At 51.7% G+C, this 27874-nt stretch overlaps 1 protein-coding gene across 3 annotated transcripts in view; it reads right to left on the reverse strand.

Annotated features, from left to right (window-relative positions):
- Positions 1 to 4947: 4947 nt before the first annotated feature.
- NKAIN1 (sodium/potassium transporting ATPase interacting 1) overlaps positions 4948 to 27874 on the reverse strand; it is a 42096-nt gene continuing 19169 nt past the window's right edge. Inside the window, exons 2-7 of one of the 3 annotated variants that reach the window (XM_079922523.1) lie at positions 9532 to 9669; positions 8034 to 8114; positions 6817 to 7014; positions 6400 to 6460; positions 5280 to 5361; positions 4986 to 5124 (exon numbers count right to left, since the gene is read on the reverse strand). In XM_079922523.1, the coding sequence (XP_079778649.1) occupies positions 5115 to 5124; positions 5280 to 5361; positions 6400 to 6460; positions 6817 to 7014; positions 8034 to 8114; positions 9532 to 9669 (570 nt within the window). In that variant the 3' untranslated portion in view covers positions 4986 to 5114. Of the gene's footprint in view, positions 5125 to 5279; positions 5362 to 6399; positions 6461 to 6816; positions 7015 to 8033; positions 8115 to 9531; positions 9670 to 27874 lie in introns of all 3 variants that reach the window. The other 2 variants (XM_079922522.1, XM_079922524.1) reach the window with 2 other exon arrangements.

Below are 27874 nucleotides of genomic sequence, written 5' to 3' on the forward strand. Positions count from 1 at the left end.
GTCTACAAATCCCAGGAGACTCTTATGCTTGTCAAATGCACCTTGGGGAATTTGTATTCTAGTGCTTCAAAGAATGGCTTGGGGGGACTTCCTTGGTGGTCCAGTGGTTAAGACTTCGCCTTCCGGGCTTCCCTGGTGGCGCAGTGGTTGAGAATCTGCCTGCTAATGCAGGGGACATGGGTTCAAGCCCTGGTCTGGGAAGATCCCACATGCCGCAGAGCAGCTGGGCCCGTGAGCCACAACTGCTGAGCATGCGCGTCTGGAGCCTGTGCTCCGCAACAAGAGAGGCCGTGATAGTGGGAGGCCCGCGCACCGCAATGAAGAGTGGCCCCCGCTTGCCACAACTAGAGAAAGCCCTCACACAGAAACGAAGACCCAACACAGCAAAAATAAATAAATTAATTAATAAACTCCTACCCCCAACACCTTCTTAAAAAAAAAAAAGAAAACATTAAAAAAAAAAAAAAAGACTTCACCTTCCAATGCAGGGGGTGCGGATTCGACCCCTAGTCAGGAGCTAAGATCCCACGTGCCTTGGGGCCAAAAAAACAAAAACATATAACAGACCAATATTGTAACAAATTCAATAAAGACTTTAAAAATGGTCCACATCAAAAAAAAAAAAAAAAAAAAAGAATGACTTGGGCACCGTTATGACCCAGCAGTTATTGGAAGTTATGTCCTACCTGGATTATTCGAACGTGCAGAGGTTGCCGGGAGATGGCCCCAGGATGGCAGGAGCCCCACGGGGCTTTGTGGGAAGGCCAGCTTGACTGGTTGCAGAGTGATGAACGGGGACCCAGGGATGTCTGACACCTGAAGTTCATGCTGACATTTACCTCCCAAGTTTACACACATACCCACAAGAACACACATTTACACAGGGAAGTAAGAAACCCTAGGCCTCTTCCAGACAAAACACTGCTTCCTGCTTCCTTCCTCCAACCCACCCTTCCAGCCCTGCCAGTTCTCTCTACAGAACAGTTCTAATTGAGTAGCTTCTGCTCAAAACCCTTCAATAGTTCCCCCTGCCATCACACCAGGCCGATGCTCTCTGGTTTGACATTCAGGGCTTCTGGATACGACTCCTTCCCTGGGGAGGCAGAATAATGGCCCCGCAAAGAGGTTCACATTCTAATTCCTGGAACCTGTGAATGCATTACATGGCAAAAGGGACTTTGCAGATGGAATTAAGGACTTTGAGAGGAAGAAATTATCCTGGATTATTCGAGTGGGCCCAATCCAATGACACGAATCCTTGTAAGTGGAGAACCTTTCCTGGCTGTGGTTAGAGAGATGTGATGGAAAAAGGGTCAGAGATTGGGAGTTCCCTAGTGGTCCAATGGTTAAGACTCCACGCTTCCACTGCAAGGGGGCGCGGGTTCGATCCCTGGTCAGGGAACTAGGATCCCACATGCTGCACGGCCAGGGAAAACTCCAAAAGGTCAGAGGGCTGTGATGTTGCTGACTTTGAAGATGGAGGAAAGGGGCCACGAGCCAAGAAATGCACATAGCCTCTAGAAGCTAGAAAAGGAAACGGATTCTCCCCTAGAGACTCCAGAAAGAAATGCAACCCTCCAGACATCTTGATTTTACCCCAGTGAGACCCATGTTGGACTTCTACTGAACTGTAAGATAACAAATGTATACTGCTTTAAGAGACTAAAGTTGTGATAACTTATGACAGCGATAGAAAACGCATACATTCCCCACTGAGGCTCCCTCCAGCTAGTTCGTCTCTGGCCATTTTTACCCCAGACACTACGGGTTTTCCTCCCTCCACACCTCTGCTCATGCTGTCGGTCCATCTAGGATGTTCAGATCACCTCTCTCCCGGGCTCCTACTAACAACCACCTTTCACGCTAAACTGTCCTCAGCATCGACCACCTGCTATCAGCGTCACCTTCTGCCTGCTCACCCCCTGGGCTCCCCACTAGACCATAAACTCCTTATTTCCCTCTGACTCCACGACCAGGAATGGTCCACAGAGGTTTGAAGAGTGGACCTGGGCATCCTTATGTAGAACCTCTGGCTCTTGGCCCCTAACTGCATCAAGGTCACCTGGGGATCTTAAAAAATCCCAATTCTACCAAATCATTGTGGAAGAATGGGAGGTAGCGCCACATGTGTTATTGGGAGAAGATTTCCAAGATTCAGAGTTAGGTGAAAGAAGCAGGGAGTTGAAGAGTGAGTAAAATATGTTTCCATTTGTGTGAAAATTTTTTTTATATAATTAAAAAATTTTTGACTATCTTCGGAAAGATATGAAAAATAAATAAGAGTACATAGCCCCCTGGAACTTTCTGAATCCTGTACCACATATACTTATTACCTATTCACACACAAAAGTAAAATTTTAAAATTCAAAATACTGATTCTTCTTGTACAGTCAGAAAAGGAGCCAGGATGTCCCAGTTGGGATGCAGGAATCTGTGTCTAAAGTACTGTCTGCCAGCTTATTCCAAGTCAGGAACTGAATTTTTAGGAAGAGGATAGAGCTAGGATGCAAAGGATATTTGAAAGCATAACCTTAAAATGCACTTAATCGGAAAAATGAAAGCTCTCCAAGGGATTGCAAAGCCAGTTTTGGGAACCCACTGATTTAATCCCTTCTCTGCATTTTATGGATGAGGAAAGAGAGGGAGTGTGACTTGCCCAAAGCTACACAGCCAGCCAGAGGGACAGGCCAGTGCCCCAGCAATGTCTGATAATGACAATGACAGATTCCCAACCTCTGCCCACCCTCCATGCAAAGACTTCTCCCTTAGAAGACCCTGCCGACTCACAGGGCAGGAGGACAGAAAGATAGAGAAGAAAACACCATCTTTTTTTTTTTTTAATTTATTTATTTTTTGGCTGTGTTGGGTCTTTGTTGCTGCACACGGGCTTTCTCTAGTTGCAGCGAGGGCTACTCTTTGTTGCGGTGCATGGGCTTCTCATTGTGGTGGCTTCTCTTTGTTGCAGAGCACAGGCTCTAGGCACGAGGGCTGCAGTAGTTGTGGCACGTGGGCTCCGTAGTTGTGATTCACGGGCTCTAGAGTGCAGGCTCAGTAGTTGTGGCACACGGGCTTAGTTGCTCCGTGGCATGTGGGATCTTCCCGGACCAGGGCCCGAACCCATGTCCCCTGCGTTGGCAGGCGGATTCTTAACCACTGCACCACCAGGGAAGTTGGAAAACACCATCTTTAATCAACCCACCTGCACAGAAACCAGGGCAACACTCCCTGCCTTGCAAGGTCCCAGTGAGAAGAAAACAGTCTCCTTGAAAAAACCATCTTACAAAAACAAAAGGCTTCAAAGCACCAGTGGCTCAAGTCGTTGAATAGAAAGGGGCTTGGGGGTGAGATGACAGCTGGCTGGGGGTGGCTCTGAGAAGAGAGGGCTGGAGGCAGGACTTGGTCCAGGAGCAGAGCAGCAGCCAGGCCTGAAGGGAACTGTTGCCCTCCTGAGCTGTACCCATAGCTAACCAGGCTCACCATTTGGGACCTTGGGCCCTGTAGTGACCAGAGGGACTCCTGGGTTAGGCTCTTTGGCACAGACCTGCAGATGGGATGGTAGGGTGGGGTCCAAGTTCAGGATATTTTGGCCTTAGATGGGAGGGAATGCTAGATCAGAGGGTGGAGAGCAAGGAATGGTCCCCATGGATGGGCTCAGGTGTGCAACCGTCTGTATTTCCATCTGGTTCCCCGGTGCCTCCCACCCTCCTTCCTAAGCCAGGACCACTCCTACTTCACAAACTGGAAGCTGAGGCCTGATCCTCCTGCCCTGAGATTCACCAGTCAGCGCACAGGATGCAGGGTCCTCAGAGCGGTCTGTGGAGGGAGGCGAGGAGAATGGGCCCTCATCTCTACTTGCTCTTAAGGAAGGGTGCTGGCCCTCCAGACCCCCCACTATGACCCCCACCCCCATTCTGCCTCTTCAGAACAACTTCTGGATTTGTTAGAGGTTGCTTCTGGACACCGGCGTGATCATCAACACTGGTGATCTTTGAACACTGTTGACCAGGCAGCACAGATGAGCCCTTTTCCACTCCGAAACCACAGGTCTTCCAGCTGGTGAGGTGGATGGAGCCACCAGGGGTTGGCAGAGTTGCTGAAGGGGTGGGGGATCATGGGTGCAGCAGGCTCAGGGACGTGGAAGGGGGTGGGGCGACTGAGTCGTGTCCCCCCTTTGCTAGAGAGAGCTTGAAAGCTTTGCCAAGGGTGGACAGAGGCCGAGTCTAAGAAGGCTTCCCTGTGGGTCAGGCTGAATTCAGGGCTCTGGGATCCGTCCATCCTGTTCCCAACAAGAGAACGAATATATTGCTTTAAGAGAGGAGTTAGCAAGTGGTGGTGGTGGTATGTGAGTGTGGTGTATATCACATGGGTTCTAGAGTGGCCAAGCTGGAAGGGGGCTCGGAAATGGGTTTTGGAGTCTGAAACTACAGATCATATTCAAGGCCTGCCGCCACCAAAAGCCCAGCTGTGTGGCCTCAAGCAAATTGCTTTACATCTCTGGGCCTCAGTTTCCGTATCTGCAAAATGGGGATTATGTAAAATCCCAGTATAGTCCAGGGAATTGAGAGTCAAGTGAAAAGGCTAGAAAGAGCTCCATTTACGAAGGGAATATTTTAATTATTTGAGGTCGGAAACTGAGGCCCAGAGAGGGTAAGGGCTTTGCCAGATGTCACATAGAGAGTTAGTGATGGAGCTGCGATTAGAACCCAGAACTCCTGCTTCTAGTTCAGGGTAACTTTCCCCAGGGCTGGTGAATGAATGTGGTGAGATGGGGGTGAGTCTGTCTGTCCTGTCCTTTCTCTCTGGACAGGGAACAGGATGCTGGGTGAAGAAGGGTGAAAGGGAGAGGCTGGAGAAGGGCGGGAGGCTCCGGCACACGCCAAGGTGGAGATAAAAAAATACAAACCCCGCGAACCCCCTCCCCCGCCCCACCCCCGCCCCACCCCTTAAGTCCAGGCGGCTAAGCGCCAAGTCCATGTCTGCTTCGGACCCATGTCAAGCCGACCCAGGCTGCAGTCCGGTCAGCGAGCCGCCAGGGAGCACGCCTGCCATCTTGGCCAGAGCTCGCGGCTGCGGCGGTCTGTCTAGCCGCGGGGGTGGTCGTGGGGCAGAAGCTACTACCCCGCCCTGCAGGAAACAAAGGCAGGTTAGGGAAGTGGACCCCTAAGTAGGGAGGCGGCGAGACCCGGCTGCCCTCTCCGCTCCTCCCTCCCCTTCTTTCTCCTACACTAACGCCCGAGCCGGGGTCCCTCCACCCCACCCTGCTCCGCGCCGTGACCCACGTGTACAGAGGCTGCAGTTGTAAATGCGACGTCTTCTGCGGCGCCTGGTATCCATAGGAGTCAAAACCGCCGATGAAATCAACTGCGGAAGGGCAGACGGCACGTGGTTAGAGACGGGCCTGTGAAGCGGGCAAGTTATGGGAGGCTGGGTCCTGAAAGGGAGGGATCTGAGGCCAGACCCTGTACAGGGCCTTAGGGGTTGGGCTTTGTTCCAGTGTCCTGATGGACGGGCCAAGGCCCAAGAGGATAGAGAGCTGGGGGGTGGATGGGGAGGGTGGCCCTTTAAGGGAGAAGGGTGCGGAGAGGCAAGACCCGTTGGGGGTGGGAGTGGGACGAACTGGGAATGGTTGGTGCTTGACAGGAGTGGGGCTGTGGAGCCCCTCAGAGCGACAGGAAGGGGCCTAAGAGGGGCAGGTAGGGGGGCATTGCTGGAGCCTTGGATCGGGCACCTGGGCGTCTGGGCCTCAGCCCAGAATGGGCTGGCTATGCAGATCCCCACTCACCCTGCTGCCTCTTCTTCCCCAGCCCCCAGAGGGGCCCCTTAAATCAGGGATCCCCAACCCCCAGGCCACAGACCGGTACTGGTGTTAGGAACCGGGCCACACAGCAGGTGAGCGGCAGGCAAGCAAGCGAAGCTTCATCTGTATTTACAGCCGCTCCCCATCGCTCGCATTACCGCCTGAGCTCCGCCTCCTGTCAGATCAGCAGCGGCATTAGATTCTCATAGGAGCGTGAGCCCTGCTGTGAACTGCGCATGTGAGGGATCTAGGTTGCACGCTTCTTATGAGAATCTAATGCCTGATGATCTGAGGTGGAGCTGAGGCCGTGATGCTAGTGCTGGGGAGCAGCTGCAAATACAGATTATCATTAGCAGAGAGGTTTGACTGCACAGAGGCCATAATAAATCAATGCACTTGAATCATCCTGAAAGCACCCCCCCACCCCCCGTCCACGGAAAAAACTGTCTTCCATGAAACCGGTCCCTGGTGCCAGAAAGGTTGGGGACCGCTGCCTTAAATAACCCAGGGCTCCCTCCTGCTCTGGCCCCTGTCCAGGGTGCTGACTGCGTGGGGTGGCACGCGGCCAGGTTTCCCCAGTTCCCTAGGGGCTCCGCACTCACAGCTGTCCTCCTCCTCCAGGAATACTTTGCTCACGTAGCAGGCGAACACGAAGCCGAACAGCTGGGGGAGGACACAGCGCGTCAGGGAGGGAGGGAGGGAGGAGAGGGAAGCTCTTCCTTCACCCCCTGCCTGGCCCTGCCCACCCCCGCTGGGGGGTCCATGTGTGCTAAGAGGAAGGCAAACCCATAACAACTCCAAGTCAAATGACTGCGCCTTAAACTTAATATGCCTGGTTCTATTCTCCGTTCTGGGAGTATGATTTTGGACAAGTAATTATTTTACCTCTTTGAGCCTCAGTTTCCCCAGTTGGACCTGGGCAATACCTTACTGGCTTGTTAAGAGGAAAGAGGATCATGGAACTGTGTGTGTAAAGTGCCTAGGGCAGGGCTGAGACAGGCAGGGGGACAGGAACTCACAGCCAGGAAGATCTGCAGGGCACTGCTGAGTGCTTCAATGTAGGGATAGTCAAGCAGGCAGCCGGTGACCGAGATGACATGGTGGTCCTCCAGGGCCAGGCGGGAGTTCAGGACAGGTGTCACCAGGCAGCCTGGCCCGTTCTCCATCCACCAGGAGCGGTGCAGGGATGTGTTGAAGGTCATGATGAAGTCCCGGTCCTAGGGGCAGAGGGGCCTAGGATACTGAGCTTGGGCCGGAGGTGGTGGGGGTGGGGCGGAAATCCTCCCCAGGCTCCAGGAGACTTCTTTTTTTTTTTGGCAGCACCGCACTTCTTGTGGGATCCTAGTTCCCTGACCAGGGATCGAACCCGGGCCCCGGCAGTGAAAGTGCCGAGTCCTAACCACTGGACCCCCAGGGAATTCCCTCCAGAAGACTTTATATAAGGTCTGCTTCACACCTGGGTTGTTGTAACAGCTTCCCTTCCTGGCTTGATTTGCGAAAAGTATGGAAGTCTGTATCTGCAAGTCTACATTTGGCCAGTAGGTGGCGCTTGATGACCATGCAGGCCTCACTCCTCTATCAGAGATGGAAGGGGCTGCTTCAAACCCACAGGAGTCTCAGAATTTCAGGGCTGGAAGGGACATTAATGGTGACGGGGTCCAATTATCCAGCTGTTGGTGAAATTCTCAATACAGACCCCTTCACAGCCCATTCAGCCTCTCCACTGCTCCCTGTGCGTGACCCTGGGCAAACCTCTTTAGACCTTGGTCTCCCCGTTTGAAATGGAGAAGGGGCTGGCCTACATCAGAAGTTCTTACCCACGTGCGCATCTGTTTTCCTCAGTCCATGCACTCAGGCAGTCTATTAACAAATATTCACTGCATGCTGACTTGGTGCCAAGCACTGAGACGTTCGATCTCCTTTCATCCCCTCAGCAACCACATGAAATTGGGGTTTCTATTCACTATACTTACTAGATGACGAAATTGAAGCTCAGAGAGGGTAAGCCACTCTCGGGACCGCGAGGGAATTCCCCATCACTTGTTTTTAAGAAGTACAGAGGATGCCAGAAATGAAAACGTAGGGATAGGGGACAGGGAGCACAGATTACTCGAATGTGTAGAGGGCGGTCTCTTCAAGAGATGCTGCCCCTGAGACCCACACCACAGGAGCCCTCGGGGCAGGGGATGGGAACGGTCAGTCTCTGCTCTCTGGCACTGCCAGGCCTGAGGCTTACCTGGGACAGCTGTCCGACCTCCAAGTAGAAGCAGATGATAAACGCATTCCAGCCAACCCAAAGCACCAGCCAGGCTGCATACTGAGGAAAGCAGAGGTGGGATCAGGGTGGGGCCTGGAGGAGTGGGGATGGGGCGGGTCAATGGACGGAGGAGACCTTTGTAGGGGAAACTATGACAGTGCCTCACTCAGAAAGCAATATAGTTTACACATCATTTTACAACCATCCAGTCCTTACCAGAGCCCTGCAGGGAAGGCGCTGTCTTTCTCTTTAAAGATAACTAAGTTAAGGCTCAGAGAGGTTGACATTTTCCAAGATCACACAGCTAGGAAGAGGTAGAGCTGGCATGCAAACCTAAGTCCTCTGGTAGCTAATCCTATCCACTCTGCAGAGAACCACAGACACCAGATGGCATCCTACCCACGGCAAAGAACTAGAGAGGAGCTGGATATTTCCACCCAAATCCCATGCCTAAGCCAGTGGCAGCCGTCTGGCAGACAGTGCCGTTTACAGTGGCGCCGGGGGCTTTCCTGAGAACTGGAGAGAAGGGTCCTCTTATCTCAGGTGAGGGAGAGCTTTGGAAGGGCCCTGTTCACCTGGCTTCTGGAACTGAGCCTGTGGGAGGTGTGGAGAAGCCCTAGAATGAGCGCGAGTGGGCTCTGGGGGGGGCATGACATTACATGGCATTGTTACTTTGGGTGTCAAGCATTTCTGTCATAAATCTATCAGAAAGCCTTTTCCCTCAAGAGAGGTGTATAAATGAGTCACTGAGGAAGAGCAAGGGACAAGGATGAGACTAGTTGAAAACAGGAGTTTGATAATCAAGGACCAGAGCTTGGAAAGAGGAAGTAGGAGGAGGGAGCCAGGAACATAATGCACTCCTGGGATTGGGGCACAGGAGGCACTGGCCTCAAGGCCACACTAGCCACACTAGACCACATTTTTGATGAACATCAAGGGACAGAAGCCAAGCCTTCCTGAAGCAACTTGAGAAACCAAACAAGATGAAGTCCAGCCCTCGCATGGGCTTACTGGGCAGCGTGGTGATGCGGCAGGAGCCTTCGCTCTGGACAGGATGCTCTAACCCTGCCACTTATTAGCTGTGTGACTTTAGGAAGCCTTGTCACCTTTCTGAGCCTCATTTCCTCATCTGGAAAATGGAGATAAGATATACTTCGCAGGGCTGTCATAAAGATAAGTAAAGCAGGTGAAACTCTTAGCACGTGCCTGGAATATGGTAGGCACTCACTAAATGATATACCTTGCTAATATTTGGAATTTTCTGTAGAAAATTCTTTAGGAAAAATACTAATTTTGTCTCCACTGAGCAAAGAAGCATTGGGATTTGAACATCCACATCACCAGCTGGGCTGGAGCCCAGCCAGTGGCAGGGGTCTAGGTGCCCAGGGTGGAGGGCAGCTTTGGCTGGAGAACAAGGTGGGAACGGATGGGGATGAGAAGAGGGGGTTGGCTTGTGGAGAGGCCAAGTGAGCCATACCAGAATGAGGTACCGGGAGCGGTACTGCACGGTACCAAAGATGCCCAGGATAACTGCCATGATGTGCAGGAAGTTGGCTAGGATAGGAGCCCACTGGTAGCCCAGGAAGTCAAAGATCTGCCGCTCCAACGCAGCCACCTGTGGGAAAGAGCAGGCTGAGGCCACAGTCACCACCTAGAAAAGGAGGACAGGTACTCCTTTTCAACCCTGTGGAGCAGGTGACACCAGTTACCATGGTGATGAGGAACCATGACCTGATTATACACAAGTCTCAGAGCCATCCCAGCCCCGCAGTTCCAAAGGGATGCTGGGAAGTGAGGACAGGTCTGTGAGGATGAGCGGGACAGAGCCCTGTTCATCACTTAGGGGTGGGCTAAAGGGAGATGGGAGCTGGGGTTCAGAATGCCTTCCTCCCTGCCAAGAAGCCTCCCCATTGGCATCTATACTTTCCCTGGGGGGCGGGTCTCTGCCCGTGGTCAGGATCCAGACTGCCTCCCCCTAGCTCTGGCCTAGGGCTGAGCCAGGGCCCTGGAGACCCCGGGGAAGCCTGGGGGCTCGGTCACATTCTTCCAAGGACCCCTATCTGGAGGTTGCCCTGGCCCACGGGATCCATGGGCTACAGAGAAAAGGGATTTTTTTCACTCCCTGTCCCTGAGGGAGCTGTAGTGGGTTGCACAATTGGCCTCAACTTCTTTCTCTTCCTGCTTCCGTGCTCTTTAGCAGTGCCCTCCCACACTAATTTTGTGCTTGGTCACGTGACTTGCTTTGTTCAAGGGGACTTTAGCAAAGAGGAAGCAAGTGAAGGCTTGAAAAACGCCGGTGCATTGGAGCTTGCCCACTTGTTATACTCGTAACACAGAGAACACCTTGTGAAAGAGCTCAAGCCGACCTGCTGGAGGAAGAGAAGCCACAGAGAAAAGAACCAAGGCACCCCAGCTGACAGACAGTCAACCATCAACACACACGAGTGAGGCCATCCTAGATCATTCAGATGCTAGCCAACCCACCAACTGACCAAAGACAGGTCGCCAGACCAAAAAATCTCCCAGCTGACCCACAGAATCGTGAGCTAAATAAAATGGTTGTTTTATTTTTTATTATTATTTTTCTTCAATTTTTGGCTGTGCCACGTGGCTTTCACGATCTTAGTTCCCTAACCAGGAATCGAACCCAGGACCATGGCAGTGAAAGTGCTGAGTCCTAACCACTGGACCACCGGGGAATTCCCTAAAATGGCTGTTTTAAACCACTGCATTTTGGAGGGATTTGTTATGCAGCAAAAGGTAACTGATATAGGACTCAGTCAACACTCCCTTTCCAGAAGCCCCTGGTTCAACCCTTTCAGCTGATACATTTAGGAACAAAGGTACCAAGGATACCAGTTGTTACTGACTGTCCCATATTCCTTCTTCTGTTGACAGAACTTATCTCTTTGTTTTGGAAACTGCCTCCCAGACCCTCAGTCCATGTGGCTTGGGTGGGGCTGAGCCCACTTCTAATTTCTTTTTTTTTTTTTAATAAATTTATTTATTTTATTTATTTATTTTTGGCTGTGTTGGGTCTTCGTTCCTGTGTGCAGGCTTTCTCTAGTTGCGGCGAGTGGGGGCTACCCTTTGTTGCGGTGCGCGGGCTTCTCATTGCAGTGGTTTCGCTTGTTGCAGAGCACAGGCTCTAGGCACGTGAGCTTCAGTAGTTGTGGTATGCGGGCTCAGTTGTTGTGGCTCATGGGCTCTAGAGCGCAGGCTCGGTAGTTGTGGCGCACGGGCTTAGTTGCTCCACGGCATGTAGGATCTTCCTGGACCAGGGCTTGAACCCGTGTCCCCTGCATTGGCAGGCGGATTCCTAACCACTGCGCCACCAGGGAAGTCCCCCCACTTCTAATTTCTGCAGTGGGCTAGTGACCCAAGTCTAAGCAAATAGGCAACACACAGTGATCTGTCCAGGGATGGGCACTCAGCCTGCACCCTGAGAGTTATCCTGGATACTTGCTGGGGCATCAGGACAGAGATGCCACCTGCCAAGATACCTGGATGGGCATAGTGTCAGCTGAGAGCTGTTGGTGGCTGTCTTTGCCACCACTTGGGGGACAGCCAGCTTGAGGAGGAAGCCAAAGCTAAAGGAAAGAGAGTGAGGAAGGAAGAGTGAACAAACAAGGGGAGTGTCTGGGAGACATCGTTTTAGGTCTGAGGATCTAGCCATGCCTAAACAAATTCGCCCTCCTTGTACTTCTGATTCTGTCACTTGCACCCAAGAGTCCTGACTACATAGAAGGAGAGAGAAGAGGGTCTGCCTAGGGAGGAAGAAAGAAGATCCTGATAAAGTAAGAAGATCCCAGAAGCCTTTTTCCTGGCAGGGAGGCAAGAGGAGATGGAGCTGATGGTACCACACAGATGGCAAAGCTTGGGCAGAGACCCAGGAAGCTGCAGGCCCAACCCTGGCACCCACCCACCTGGCACCAGCCTGCCTCTTGCTGGTGACTCCCCTCCCAGAGCTCTGCAGATTGTAAAGAACCTTCCAAGTTCATCTCTCACTGGATACTTCTTGGCAGAAAGGCACTGCTGAGATCATTAACTCAGAAGAAAGAAACCATGAGGCTCAGAGAGGGGAAGTGACTTGCCCAAGGTCACACAGCAGGTTGGTGGCAGAGCCAGACAGCCATTCTGCCTTTGTCTGCCTCCTGTCCCACCTTGGCACCAACACACCACCTTTCCCAGTTGGCACTGGCTCGGGAGTTAAGACATGTGGTTTCTGGTTGAGAGCCTGACACTGGTTCCTGGCTTACTTGGGCAGGCTGCCTTCTCTGTGGGTCTTCAGATCCTCTTACATAGAGGCTGCCAGACTAAATGACCTCTAAGGGCCCTTCTGGTTTTGAATCCAGTGGCCTGCCAACCTTGGGGGAGAAACTCCCCAGGCTGCTTCCCCTCCCCACAGCTCCTGCCCCACTTCTCTTCTCCTTCCTACCCTGACTCTGTTAGGCCTTAGGGAGTCCTGGTGGTTTGCGGTCCAGCTGGATGCTCTCGGTTCAGCTGGCACAGGGTCCTGGCAAGGAAGGTGAGACAGAGTTGCCCAGGCTCGTAGTGTAGTTGGGGAGACACCCTGCCTGGATACAACTACCTAAACCTGACATCACCCCTACCCCCACTCTGGCCCTAGCTCAAAACTCCTGTGTTCTCAGGGACCTCATTGATAAAGTGAGCAGCACTGGAGTCACTAAAACTCAAGTTCAAACTGCAGTTCTGCTGTGTGACTTAGGGCAAATTACTTTCCCTCTCTGAGCCTATTTCTTTAACTATAAATGAGGAAGATAATCCCTCCCCTGAGAAGTTGTTGTGAGGATATGGAGACATCACATAAACTAATAATTAGACTTAATATACGGTGGTTAATTAGTAGGAGACCTAACAGTCAAAGCTTCTTAGTTGGGCTTTGAAGGCTGCTAGGATCTGGCTCAATTCTTTATTCCCAGCCAGTTCCTGCCCCCAAGCAGCTGAAATAACAGTTGAGGATCCACCATCATTTCCCTTTCCTTATATCCAAGTCCTCCTTGGTTTTCAAAACATAGCACAATTTTCTCCGTTCCTAGGAAGACCTCCTGACTGGCCCAAAGGGATCTCTCTTTCCACTGAATATGGAACACTGGCTGTTCTTGTCACTCTGAGCCATCCTTCCAGCCTCCCTCCAGCCTCCCATCCAACAACTGCCCATTCATTCATCAAAACGCCATCCACATCCATTTACTCCTCCATCTGACATCTGACATGCCCTCATCCATCCAGGGTACATCATTTACTTATTCACAGAACGTTTAGTCTGTGTCAGACCCTGTGCTGGCGCGGATATGCTGAAATGAATACGTTGCAGTCCCTGCCCTTTGGGAACTCAGAGCCTAGGAGGGGAGACGGATGGAAAATTGGACAGTTAAAAACCACTGTGATCAGCGGGATAACCCAGGCCTGAACGATGCTGCCTCTCCCTCCAACGGTGAGTGCAGAAATCGATGTAAATAAATAAATAGTTTAATTGAGATTCAGTGTCTTATAAATAACCCCAATTCTAAAGTTGTTATCTTTTATTCAAAAACAAAGGCAAATATTCCAGAACTCCTGCTTCTGCAGCAGTGACATGCAGGTAATTAACAAATAAAGATAAGAACAAAAAATAGGAGGAATATCTTCCCCATCTGGTGGCAATGACTTAGAAACAATAATGTCAGGGCTGCAGCGGTGGTAAATCATAACTGGCCTTGGAGTGTCTCTTTTTTTCTTCTTCCTTCTGGCCGCACTGCTCTGCATGTGGGATCTTACTTCCCCAACCAGGGATCAAACCTGTGCCCCTTGCACTGGAAGTGCAGAGTCTTAACCACTGGACCACCAGGGAAGTGCCTAGAGTGTCTTTTTTACTTTGATGGGAGGACCTGTGTGGAGACAATAGCAACCTACTCCGTTGCAAAAAGTTCAAGTACACGTGCATTGAGAGGGCAAAAGTGACTTCGGGGGGCTTCCCTGGTGGTGCAGTGGTTAAGAATCCCCTGGCCAACGCAGGGGACACAGGTTCGAGCCCTGGTCCGGGAAGATTCCACATGCCACAGAGCAACTAAGCCCGTGCTCCACAACTACTGAGCCTGTGCTTTAGAGCCCACGAGCCACAACTACTGAAGCCCGTGAGCCTAGAGCCCGTGCTCCCCAACAAGACAAGCCACCGCAATGAGAAGCCCACGCACTGCAACAAAGAGTAGCCCCTGCTCGCCACAACTAGAGAAAGCCCATGCACAGCAACGAAGACCCAACGCAGCCAAATTAATTAATTAATTATTTTTTTAAAAAGTGACTTCAGGGATATTTTTTCCTGGTTAGCCTACAAGTTAGGTGAGGCTGGCTTCTTGGGCCTCTCTCCTAAGTGGGCCAGCACAGAAGCTTCTGTGGGCAACTGCTGTAGCCTCCCGCCTCATCTCCTGGCAGAAGGAGGCTGCCTACCGACCTACCGAATGCTTTTTCTAAACCACAAATCTGGTCGAATCACTCTTGTCATCAATGCAGCCCAGAGAGCCTGGGGTAATCCTTATGGCCTCTGGGTCAGCCAATCCCCCGGTCACAAGGACCCCAGAGAAGCGGGATGAGTCCCCTGACTGTAGTCCCAGAAAGACAGATGAGATCCAGTCCCCCCAGCCTCACAGCCCTGTCTGGATCTGTCAATGCCCACAGAGTAAGGCCCACTTTCCTGCCCATTGGTCCTCTCTGCCCTTGATCTCCACAACGCTCTATGCCGCTTCCTCTGACCCAGCCCTCCCCTGGCCCCCGGCCCCCTTTCATGACCCCTTCCACACCAGCAAGTGTCTCTACGGCCTCGGCGCCTTCCCTAAGGGGTCCCCCCACCCCTTAAACGTTGCACCCAAGAACGCTGTCTTCCCTGTAGTCTTCTCAGTGACTCTGTTTCTCTTCTCTCATCCCATGCTCCTCAGGCCCAAAGGTGGGGTTGGTATCCTCTGGGGTCCCCAAACTGCCTGCAGAACTGTGCGACCCAGTGGCTATCCCACCCTCATCCACTGCTGGATTCATCAGCCACTGGCCTCCGGGTCTTGTCCCTTCCTTGAAAACGATCCCATGACCGCTGCATCATCCTGGTCGACTCTGACATCTGGGGGCCACCCCCTCCAGCACCCTAACCTCTCAAGTCCTCTCCCATGACCTTTGCTTCCATTCTTCCTTGTCCATGGCCACTTCTTGGAATGTGTCATCACCCATAACTGCCCTGCCTCCGAAGCCGCCAATTTGAGAGCCCCTCTCAGACACCCCAGCTTCTTCCCAACACCCTTCACGATGATGACGGGCCCATCAGCCTGCTGGGATCACGTGACCCCTCACTTCACCATCAACTTTGCCTGTAACCCAAACTGTCATACTCCTCTGCCTTTTCATCACGTCTGGGAGGAAAAGCCCACACCTGGATGAACCCAATTAATAGTTTTCTCAGTTCTCGCAAAGCAGCCAAGAACTTCTGGAGAAAGTCACTCCACGGGGCAGACTGGGGCCACTGGAGATCCGGAATAATCACTACAAGAAGCTCCCCGATGCTGTCCCACAACCCAACTAGGCTTCTCTGAGGAACTCACTCCTAGTATTTCAGATCTTCTTGCTGTCCTCACCCTCCTGGGTCCCCTTCGCCCCCACCCTGGTAAAGACCTGGTCTCCCCCCACCCCCTATACTTGACGCTCTGTCCCTCCCCGCACTAAAGGTCAATGCCTCCTCCTGCATTCTGAACCCTGTCTTCTACCTACTCGGCAGCCCACATCATCCACGATCTCTTCTCTTGTAAACCCAATCTCTTCCCCTGCCCAGAATCCTTCCCACTGGCTCCTAAACATGCTTAAGCCTCTTCTACTTAAAAAAATAAAGTAAATCGGGCTTCCCTGGTGGCGCAGTGGTTGAGAGTCCGCCTGCCGATGCAGGGGACACGGGTTCGTGCCCCGGTCCGGGAAGATCCCACATGCCGCGGAGCGGCTGGGCCCGTGAGCCATGGCCGCTGAGCCTGCGCGTCCGGAGCCTGTGCTCCGCAACGGGAGAGGCCACAGCAGTGAGAGGCCCGCGTACCGCCAAAAAAACAAACAAGCAAAAAACAAAAAAAATAAATAGAAAGTCCCCTTTTCCCCCTCCAACTAATGCCTTATCTAGTCCAATGCTCTCACATCCAAAACTGTTTAAAGGTCTCCATGCCCTCCCTGCTACTCACCCCTCCACCCACTTGCTACAATTTGGTCCAGGGGTTAGGAGCAGAGCTGGGTTAGAATCCTGGAGCCGCTGGTTTTTCTACAACTCTGGGAAGTCACTTAACCTCTCTGTGCCTCAGTTTTCTCACCAACAAAATGGGTATGATTCATAGTACTTCCTTCATCTGGTTGTGAGGAGAGTCAGCATTATTTAAAATTACATTCCGCTGCCGAGCTCCCTGCCTCCCCCCTTGCTTTATTTTCTCCACGGCACTTATCACTGACTAACATACTATTCACTCCTTATTTACTGCCTCCTGCATTAGAAGGCAAACTCCATGAGAGTGGATGTTCACTGCTGCATTTCCAGCGGCGAGAGCCATGCCTGGAGCACACATTCTCCACCTCCTTGGCCTGATTCCGGTGCAGCCTATCCTCCTGCGCAGTCAGGCCCCTAAGTATCAGAGCACCTCAGGGCCACAGCCCAGCCCCTCTTCACACTCCACGTGTCCCAGCAAATGCATGTCCCCCCCCCCCCCAGCTTCAGTTCCTTCAGCCTCCAGCCCCTTTATAACCAAGTACCCATTGGATGGTTCATCATGAACTTAATACATCCAAACCTAGTCCATTTGCAGTGATGTGGGCCCCATGATGTGTCCGGCTGCATGACCAAGAACGGTAAGCTGTAGGCCCTGGTCTTCCTGCTGCTCACCTGCGTTCCCAGTCTGTCATCAACTGGCTCTCTGCTCTTCTGAATCTCTCTCACATCTGGCCACCTTCCTCCCTCTACCTTCTCTCACCTGGCCAACTGCAATACCAGCCCCCAGTCTACTTCAAGCCTAACCCACCCCTGTTTCCGGAGTGAGGCTTCCACGAGGCTCCCCTGCTGCCCCTCCCCCTGCCCTTAGCTCCCCACCCCCATCCCCGATTATTTATTTATTGGGTAGCTGCCAGCTGAGGGGGATGCAGTTGCCATGGGAACTTTCAGCCCTGAGTCAGGGCTGCCTCTGCTCTCAGTAGGATGCTCTTGTCTGTCTAGACGCCAACCCCAGGAGCCCAACACCAGGTGGGGGGTTGGGGATAGGGAGTGAGAAATGAATAATGCAGATGGGCCCACCCCGGCCCCCAGGAAGCCGGCTGGGGGAGAGGGCGGGCAGAGGGCTGGGCTTGGGGCCACAGAACCCAACAGAAGTCTCTCGTGTCCAAGCCCTTGCCAGCCAGTTCTGCAAGTCAACTACTTTCCTGTCCAAAATTCCAGCCATATCGCCAGGGGACTTAGATACAGAAGTCAGGCTGTCTGGGGAATGACGAGGAAGGGGCTCCTGAAGTTTCTGGAGAATAGTTTGGTCGCGCCTGGTCTCCTTTACTGACATTAGTTCACACAGATGCTGAGGTGGGAAGAACCCGCCATTGGGGGTCAGGCACACCTGAGTTCCATTCCCAGCTCAGTCCCTGACTCACTGTGTGACCTCAGGCAAGTTACTCCCCTTTCTGGGAAAACGTCCTGAGGATTTGGACAGTGCATGTAAAGCTCTCATCCCGGTACTTGGTACACAGTTGGTGCTCAGGATATGACTACAGCCTTTGCTGCATCCCCAAACTCAAGCCCCCCTTTTCCCAATGGATTTCTGAGGCAGCTGACAAAATTAAACTCGACTCAGCCCCTCATCCGTGAAATGAGGTAGTGGGACTGAAGCTGCAGATGGCAGAACTGGAAGGACCCCTGGAGATCTGTTGGTCCAACCCCCTCATTAGAGAGGTGAGCAAACTGACAGCAGAGAGGGGCAGTGACTCGTCTAAGGAGAGGGTCTTCTCTCTTTCTCTGAGCTCTGTCCCCATCTCCAGGGTCCATCTGGCGTCCATGCCATTTGAGTATGAGTTGAAATAAACAGCCAGCAAGAGATTAAAAGGAGTACAGTCATGGAGACCAGGTAGTCTCTGGCAGGGTCAGGGAAGATGGGCCTAAAAGGGACTCAATTCAGCGAACAAATATTTCTTGAGCACCTACTACGTGCCAGGCCCGGGTATACAGCAATGAGCAAGCTGGCGTGGTTTCGGCTCCATAGAGTTCTAGTCTAAAGACAGATACCACAGTCCTCTGGGAGCTGACGAAGGGGGCTTCTGTGCCTGGTTTCCCACCCACTGTGCATAGTGACCTGTGGGGAGTTCTTTCTACCCCCAACACACGCACACATTCTCTCTCTCTCTCTTTCTTTTCCAGGGCTCCCACAGCCCTTCTGCCTCTCTCTGTCCCAGCCTGCATCCTGCTGGAAAATGGCCAAGGCTATCAGAGTTAAGTGAAAAAAAAAACCAAAACAAGCTGCAGAACAATATGATTCCATTTATGTAAAAAAAACAAAAGCAAAAAAAAAAGACACATGAAATGTGTGTGATTGTAAATGCAGAATCAAGAGCCTGGGAAACATAACAAACGGTTATGAGAACTTCTCTCTAGGGAGCGGGAAGGGGGAAACTTTTACTTTTAAATACATAAACTTTGGTATTTCTAAGATGTTTTAAAACAAAGCTATAATTTTTAAAAAGTTAAGAGAAATGTTGTAAGATGTTGTTGACTCGTTGTTAGACTGTGTGAAAGAGCACTTGGGCGGCTCAGAGGATCTGAGGTCTCCTTCTGTGATGTGAATGTGCCTTGGGATCCAGGGCAAGACTCCTCTGGGCCTCAGTGTTCTCATCTGTACAATGGGGGCCTCTGCCGCTCCAAGTCGCTATCTAGGCCTGGTGTTGCTGCAGCCCGCCTGCCTTCAGGGGAACTGCCTTGGGGTCCTGTGACCTCTGCTGAGAGCCTAATGGCCCGTCTTCACCAGAAGGTGGTTCTGCCAGTCCCTGGTACAGCCTGCCTCTAGGTTCTGCCTGGGTCATCAGAGCCCTGCCTCTCCCTGACTACACACAGATCCACCATCACCCCTCCTCCAGGTGCCATCAGCCCTCTCCCCACAGGCCTTGTGCGGCCACCTTGATATGAGGAGGCTCAGTGTGGTCACTTGAGTCTCCTGAAGTCACTCAGACAGGATGTGGCAGAGCTAAGGTCTGAGCCCTGTCTCTACACCCACTGCTCTTCCCACTCACCAGACATCTCTCCAGAGACAGTCACGGGCATACGAAGGGACAGAGTGGAGGCGGGGGCAGAACCTGCTCTGCATCAAAGGGCCTCTGATGAGCCGCCCAGCCCAGCCTCCCATGGGCAGTGAAGTAACAGCTAATGTTTATTAACCTATTAGTGCCAGGCACTGTCCTGAGTACTTCACACCTGTTCATTCATTCATTCTACCAATTCATTCATTCATTCTACCAATTCATTCATTCAACCAATTCATTCATTCATTCTACCAATTCATTCATTCGTTCTACCAACAGTTCTTGAGCGTCTTTTCTAGGCTTAGTGCTGAGAACTCAGTGGTGAATACAGAGGGCCCAGCTCCTGTCCTCACGGGATGACAGTCCTGCCCGTAGCCTCCTCAGTGCAGTCATCAGAACACCTGCCCCAGGCCAGAGAGCAGGGGAAGTGGGAAAGGGGCAAGAGGAGAGGAAGCTCTTTCCCACTAGAAAACTAGGGAATTCCCTGGCAGTCCAGTAGTTAGGACTCCGTGCTTTCACTGCCGAGGGCCTGGGTTCAATCCCTGGTTGAACTAAGATCCTGCAAGCCGTGCGATGCGGCCAAGCAACAAAACTAACCTCTCCCAATGGGTCTTAGAATTGCAGAGTCATTTATTGAGTACCTACTGTATACTACCCCTCATACTCGGGTCACATTTCTCTTTTTTTTTTGGCCTGTGCCGAGTGGCTTGCAGGCCCAGGCCCCCGGCAGTGGAAGCGCAGAGTCCTAACCACTGGACCACCAGGGAATTCCTGGGTCACATCTCTTAATCTTCCCCCTACGGATAGATGAGGAAACTGAGGCTCAGGAAAGCCAAGGGGCTCACCCACGGGCACTCGGAAGAGCTGAGTCTGCAGCCGGTCTGCTGGGGCAGAGCCCTTGGCTCCCCACCAAGTGGTTCTCTGAGACTAGGCTACTCTCGCCCCTACAGCCCTGCTCCATAGCACCTTCTGCTCTCAAGGGTAACCTTCCTCCGCTCAGTGCTGCGCCCTCCTCCTCGGACAGCTCCCCAGCCCCCAAGTCCTCAGACTGCCATCTGTCTGTCCTCACACCCTCCCACTATGGCCCAGCCCCCTACCTCAGTTGGGCCTGGGGGAGCCAGGGAGCAGCTGGTCACTACCTTCCACGTAATTAGCCCTCAGAGACCATGCCTGGAGCTGTTAGAGAGGCCCAGGACTGTCTCAGTGGGCTGGTCTGGCCAGCCCTGAACCTGTCAGGAGGCAGCGGCTGGGGCTTGGCCTGTCTCCATGGCAACCCCATCCCCTCACCCCAGTGATTACTGACCCGTCCACAGCTGGGGGGCTCCTCAGGCCCCTTCTGGGCAGACCTATCCCACTATACCTCTGAGCTGGCAGCTCCATTAGAACAACAGGTCTGGTAGTGGTCTAATTAGCATATATCTACATTAATTTGCATAACTCCTGGGCCTAGCAGCCCAGGCTGATATCAAGGTCAGTCTAAAATCAAAGGGTCCCTCTAATCTCATGGGGTGCCTAGCTCCTCATCGACCATCTGGTCCAAACTCACAGGCGCCAGACTGGGAGGTGGTGTGGGCAGTGCAGAGAAGGGCCTTCAGGCCAGTGACTCTCTGTGGCTCAGTCTCCTGCTCTGTAGAATGGGCACAAGGTGCCTACTTCACAGCGGTGTTGAGATGATCAACACCGGGACTTCCCTGGTGGTCCGGTGGTTAAGACTCCAAGCTCCCAATGCAGGGGTCCCGGGTTCCATCCCTGGTCAGGGAACTAGATCCTGTATGCCGCAACTAAAAGATCCTGCATGCCGCAACTAAAAGATCCTGCATGCTGCAACTAAGACCTGGTGCAGCCAAATAAATAAATGAATATTTTTTTTAAAAAAAAGATCAAGGGGTCTTCTAGATTCATTCCCAAGTCCAGGCCTCACCCCACTCCTCCAACCCCCAATCTCCACTCCCGGAGTGCTCTGCTTCCTGCCTGTGGGGCAGGCCCTTCTTACAGGCCCATAAAAGCCTGCAGGAACCTGCTTTCCCCCAGGAGGCTCCTCCCACCAGGCCCTCCCTCAACCTTAATTTCTGGGTCCTGGCTGGAAGTGTATTAGAAGCTGCAGGCTACCAGCTTTGGCCTTTCATCAACACCTCTGGGCTTTGACCTGGTTGGTGCACAGCTGAGAAGCAGGGGAACAGAGGGCATCTGGCCTCACCCTGGCCCCCAGCACCACCCACTCCAGCGCACCCTTTGGAAAACCATGTGAGGCAGTTTAGGGCATGCTCTGGAGTCACACTGCTTGGGTTTATCTTCCAAATGAGCCTCAGTGTCTCCATCTGTAAAATGGGGACAACAAGCCACACTTCTTGGAGTCATGAAAATTAAATGAGATAATGTATGTCAAGAGCCTGACATAGTAAGCACTCCTTAAATGTTAACTGTTATTATTAAAATAATGACAGTAATAAGAAAGAAACCTGAGACCACCTTGAGGGTCAAAGAAGGGTTTACAGAGGAGGTGATATTTAAATTTGGCCTGGAACTGACTATAAAAAAAAAACCCAACAGCACTGCAAACACTCTGGATGTCCGTCAGAAAGACACACAGTAAATTATGGCACCTCCCTGTGATGAAACCAAGACAGCCATTACAACGGTGAGGAAAGAGGGCCAACCTGCGTGGTGTGAAAAGGCTGCAGGGCCACTTGAGATGTATGAACTTATTTTTGTGTAGAAGAAAGAAAAAGAGGCTTCCCTGGTGGCGCAGTGGTTGAGAGTCCGCCTGCCGATGCAGGGGACACGGGTTCGTGCCCCGGTCCGGGAGGATCCCACATGCCGCGGAGCGGCTGGGCCGTGAGCCATGGGCGCTGCGCCTGCGCGTCCGGAGCCTGTGCTCCGCAACGGGAGAGGCCACAACAGAGAGAGGCCCACGTACCACAAAAAAAAAAAAAAGAAAGAAAAAGAATCATCAAACTGTTAACTCTGGAGAGTGGAATTGGAAGGGGTCTTTGAGAGTCAACTAGAGATATTTCTGTAAGGTTGCTACATTGATGAGTAATACTTTTATAAGAAAACAAAATAAAGAAGAAATTACTAGGGGATGAATGAGCATGGGCAAAACCCCTGAGGTGTGGGTGGGGTGACCAACTGTCCTGGTTGGCCTGGGGCTGTGGAGTTTCTCGAGGTGCAGCACTTGAGTGGATAAACCCCAAAGTCCCAGGCAAACTGGGACAAGCTGGTCACCCCAGATGTGGAAGGGTATGGACCACTTATGGGCCTGGGGACAGCTCTGGATGGATGAAATGAGGGGTGGCAGGGTGGGAACACTGGGCTGGGCCTCAGACCTAGAGCTTTATCCCGCTGGCCCCAGGAGCCAGGGAAGGTTTGAGCAGAGGGACATGGAAGCTGGATGCTTCAAAGCACGGGGCTCTCTGGCTGGGGAGGAGGCTGGAGGTGGGCGATCAGGTGGAGACGCAGAAGCCTTCCTTGGACGGCTGAGGGCAGGGCCCAGAATCCCCCTCCATGCTCGCGGTCCCACTCTCCTAGAAATCCCACCTTCTTAGAGATGCCCTCTCTACCTCTGCCCCTGTCCCCGTGTCCAAACTGTTGGCACAGCCCCAGCGCCAATCCTCCAACAGGCTCCGGAGCGGGCAGTGAAGGCCCGGGAGGAGGGCGCCCTCCAGAGAGAAGCACTTCAGACAGCGTGGAGGGGAAGACAACCCAGATGGAGAAAACCCACCAAAAACCAGGCTCTCCCAGGAGACGCCAGCTGCAGACAAAGGGACATTTGGATAAATATAAAGGTGATTAACCAGATCTCCCCATTAAGTATAATGAATGACACCACATAACTAAGTCAAAAACTCATGGCAGAAAGCACCTTAATGGAGCAGGCACTTAGGCAGGGAGAATTCATTAAGGAGGTGTGGAGAATTTCAGGAGTGGCTATGAGGATGGAGGCAGGTGGCAAAGACCAGAAGGTTGACAAAAACAATCGGGAATTAACATCTGTCCAGAATGGGACTGAGAACAGAGCCCAGGAGTTATCAGCCCAGGCTCTGGAGTCAGGCAGACCTGGGATGGAGTCCCAGCTCTCACGTACAAGCTGTGGGACCTGGGAAAGTCATTTCTTGGAGCCTCAGTTTCCTTACCTGCAAAATGGGAATACACTTCCTGGGGTTGTGAGGATTCAGTGAGGTAATGTGAGTAAAGGACTTTGCATATAGTAAGTGCTCAGTAAATTATCATTAATTGGACAAGTCACTTTCCCTATTGGGATCTTAATTTCTCACTGACAAAAAGAGGATAATGTCCTATCTTCTTCCCAGAGAAACTGGAGGATGAAGATCACAACTGTGAAAGCAATTGCTATACTATAATATGCTTTTTAAACTGTGAAGTGCTCTACCCACATCTGTCATTATTAGGATAATTATTAAGTCCTTGGTTTCATCCCAAGGCCAGATTCTTGCTGTTTCTTCCCAGAGAAGCTATACAGTGTAGTGGTTAAAAGTGTGGCCCAGAAGCCAGACTGTCTGGGTTTGAATTTGACCTTTAACGCTTACTAGCTGTGTGACCATCAGCAAGTCACTTAACCTCTCTGTGCTTTAATGTCTCCATCTGTAAAATGAGGATGATGATAATAGTACCTACCTCATGGGGGTGTCGTGAGGCCTAAATGACGGAAGATGTGTAAAGCATTCAGAACATTTCCTGGCCAACGGCTATAGGTAAAGCCAGGTTAACTGCGATGATTGTTACCCATCGTGTAGACTCCGGGCCTGAATCCCTCACAGGTTCAGAGGACTCCTGTTCTGAAGGAGACGAGACCACAGCCGTCCTGGTATGCAGGCCCCTTTGGGGCCAGGTATTACTCCACGCCCCCCCCAAACCCCCACCTCACTCCATCCAGTCCAGCAGCTGCCTGGCCCAGCCTGGCCCCTTGCTCCACCCTTGCTCTTCTCACTCACCCACCGAGCATTCGTGGACACTGACTCTGTGCCAGGCCTGCACTGGCTGCACAGACGACCAACTCCAAGTGTCTGCGTAGTGAGAGCAGAGAAGAGAGCCAGGCCTCCACTCTGGGCACCTGCCCTGTACACGTGGCTTCATGTCCATTTCACTGACTCCTTTCACTCTTGAGAAGTGTCATTTTACACATGTGGAAACTGTGGAGCAGGGAGTAAAGTCACAGACCCCAGGTCACAGAGCAGGATTCAGACACACAGCTGTGGGCTCCAGAGCCTGCACACCGCCCCACATTTCCTTATTAGCTCCTCTGGTCCATGCACAGCATCGCTGCCACCGTGGCCTGACCACCTCCACCCCTCCGCCACTGCTGAAACTGGTGCCCTCTCAAAGGATCCGTGACAGCCACAGAGAATGCTGAGATGTGTTCTGTTCAAGCCCATCATTTGGGGACCTCCCTGGTGAGGCAGTGGTTAAGAATCCGCCTGCCAATGCAGCGGACACGGGTTCGAGCCCTGGTCCACGAAGATCTCACATGCCGCGGAGCAACTAAGCCCGTGCGCCACAACTTCTGAGCCCGCGCCTACAGCCCGTGCTCCGCAAAAAGAGAAGCCACCGCAGTGAGAAGCCCGTGCACCACAACCAAGAGTAGCCCCTGCTCGCCACAACTAGAGAAAGCCCACATGTAGCAATGAAGACCCAACGCAGCCAAAAATAAGTAAATAAATTTATAAAAAAACAAAAAGCCCATCATTTGCGAGCAGTGTGAAGTCCAACAAGTCTAAACCTCCTAAGCCTCGGTTTCCTCGTCTATAAACAGGAAAAGAATTAAATCTACCTTTCGGAGTTGACATTAAAGGATGTAAAGCAGGGTACCTGGCACAGAAGGCACACCCAACAGATGCCATTCTTTGGTCCCTCTGGGTCCAATCCTTCCGCCCACCCCCATCCCCACTTTTGTAGATGGTGTTCTGAAGTTTTCTCATTCCTTCAGTGAAGGTTTCTTTCATTCCTTCTGGAGGCCTTTCTTCTAATAAGACAAGGCCTTCCTGCAGCCATTCTGCTATCACCTCAAGCAGGGCGGCCTGCCTGCCTTCACAGCACCCCCGCAAAGCTCCAGTGTTAAGTGTGCTATTCGCTGGGTCCCAGGGCTCCCTCAAAGAGCTCCCTTGAAGCTGACCTGGCGCTCCCTCTGAGCCAGCCCGGCTAAGCCAGTCTTTTTTTTTTTTTTCTTTTGCGGTACGTGGGCCTCTCGCTGTCATGGCCTCTCCCGTTGCGGAGCACGGGCTCCGGACGCGCAGGCTCAGCGGCCATGGGTCACGGGCCCAGCCACTCTGCAGCATGTGGGATCTTCCCGGGCCAGGGCACGAACCCATGTCCCCTGTATCGGCAGGCGGACTCTCAACCACTGCGCCACCAGGGAAGCCCTGAGCCAGCCTTTGAGAGCGGTCAGCCCTTGCCTGTAGCAGAGGCGCTCTGACAAACACCGGACAAGATGCCTCTGTACAAAAACCTCCCGACTTTCCGTGCCTCCTCCCGACTTTCCGCGCCTCCTCCTGACTCTGCCTTTTCCTTCCTGGACTCTGGTGTGAGTCTATGACAACCTGTCTGACTCAGAAACTGATGATGCTGAGACCTTGGGCAAATCACTTGACCTTTCAGGGCCTCAGTTTTCTCATCTGTAAAATGGGACTTGTAACCCCTACCCTTCTTGCCTCCCAGGTTGAGGGGTGGATTCAATGGGATAACTGACACCTGGGAACCATCAAGCTCCCCCCCCTTGCTGGGGAGACCTCCAGGGCTCGCACTTTCTGTTCCAACTGGGTCAAGAGAAGCAGTGCAGTAAAGCCCAGGCCCCTCCTTCCCACCTGAGCACCCCCAACAGCAGAACTGACCTCCAAGGAGTCTGGTGCAAGAGAGGAATCTCCTGGAAGTCTGTTTTATCTTAAAAGAATATGCCCCTAATATTGTGCTCTGACACAGAGCCTTCTCCTTCGATCATTTCCCGCCAGGTCAGGATAGAATAGATGCTCTGCAAAGATGCAGATCTCTATCCTGTGGCTCAGCCTCCTCCTGCCCCCAGCCAGGCAGGTACAGGAACTGCAATCTAAGGAGCCAGCCAGACCGGGTGCAAATCCTGCCTCCACACTTACCCACAGGCCACACAGCTAGTAAGCCATTCAGCATGGCTGAGGCTGTTTCCTCATCTGAAATGGGGATAACTGATCCCAGGGCCCACGTCTGTGGGTCAGGCCAGGGTAAGGCTGAGGGGAATGAGTGAAGAGAAAGGGTCCAAACCTGAGGTCAGGGACATGGAAGCTGAGTCATTGTAGGAAGGGTCTTGAGAAGACTGGGCTCTTCAGGCCATTATGAGACCTTTTCATTCTCCTTTCATTTTCTCAACCATTACATCGTTACTGAATGTCAGTCCCAATACTAGACATTGGAGATACAGCGGTGAACAAAAGCAAAAACAGACACAGCCGCTGACTCAACCAAACACTCCACTAAATGGGAGCAGAAGGGAACGTCCTCAGCCTGGTAAAAGGCATCTATGAAAACCCCCACAGCTAATCCCGTACTTAATGGTGAGAAACTGAACGTGTTTCTCCAAAGATCAGGGATGAGACAACGATGTCGACTCTCCTCACTTCTATTCAACATTGTATTGGAGGTTCTAGCCAGGACAATTAGGCAAGAAAAAGAAAGCAAAGGCATCTGGATTGCAAAGGAAGAAGTAAAACTATCTCTATTTCCATATGGCATGATCTTTTTTTTTTTTTAATTGAATGAAAGATTCTTTAAATTCTATAGTGCTTTACAATTTTCAAAAGTTTTACCATAATGGAAAAGAATATGAAGAAGAATATGTAAATATATGTATAACTGAATCACTTTGCTGTACACCAGAAACTAACACAACGTTGTAAATCAATTATACTTCAATTTTTAAAAAAGTTTCACACAACTAATTTCATATAATAGCCCTTTTTTTCCCCATCCCTATATTGCCCCTCCCCCTTCCCTCTCCCTACTGTAACCACTAGTTTGTTCTCTGTATCTGTGAGGCAGATGACATGATGTTGTATATAGAAAGCCCTAAAGAATCCACAAAAAACTTAGAGCTACTAAACCAGATCAGCAAAATTGCAAGATCCAAGGTCAACATACAAAAATCAGTTGTTTTTCTTTCTTAAAAATTTTTAAAATTTAATTCAATTTATTATTTGTTTATTTATTTTTGGCCGTGCCACGCGGCATGTGGGAGCTCAGTTCCCACACCAGGGATAGAACCCATGCCCCCTGCAGTGGAAGCACAGAGTCTTAACCACAGACTGCCAGGGAAGTCCCTCAGTTGTTTTTCTATACACTAGCAATGAACAACCCAAACTTAAATTAAGAAAATTCCATTTACAATAGTATTGAAAAGAATAAAGTAAATTTAACCAAGGAGGTGCAAGACTCATACACTAAAAACTACAAAATATTACTGAAAGAAATTAAAGAGCTAAATAAATGAGAAGACATCCAGTGTTCATAGACTGGAAGACTTAATGTTGTTAAGATTACAATACTTCCAAACTGATCTACAG

The sequence above is a fragment of the Stenella coeruleoalba genome, assembly GCF_951394435.1.
Source record: "Stenella coeruleoalba genome assembly, chromosome: 1".
NCBI lineage: Eukaryota > Metazoa > Chordata > Mammalia > Artiodactyla > Delphinidae > Stenella > Stenella coeruleoalba.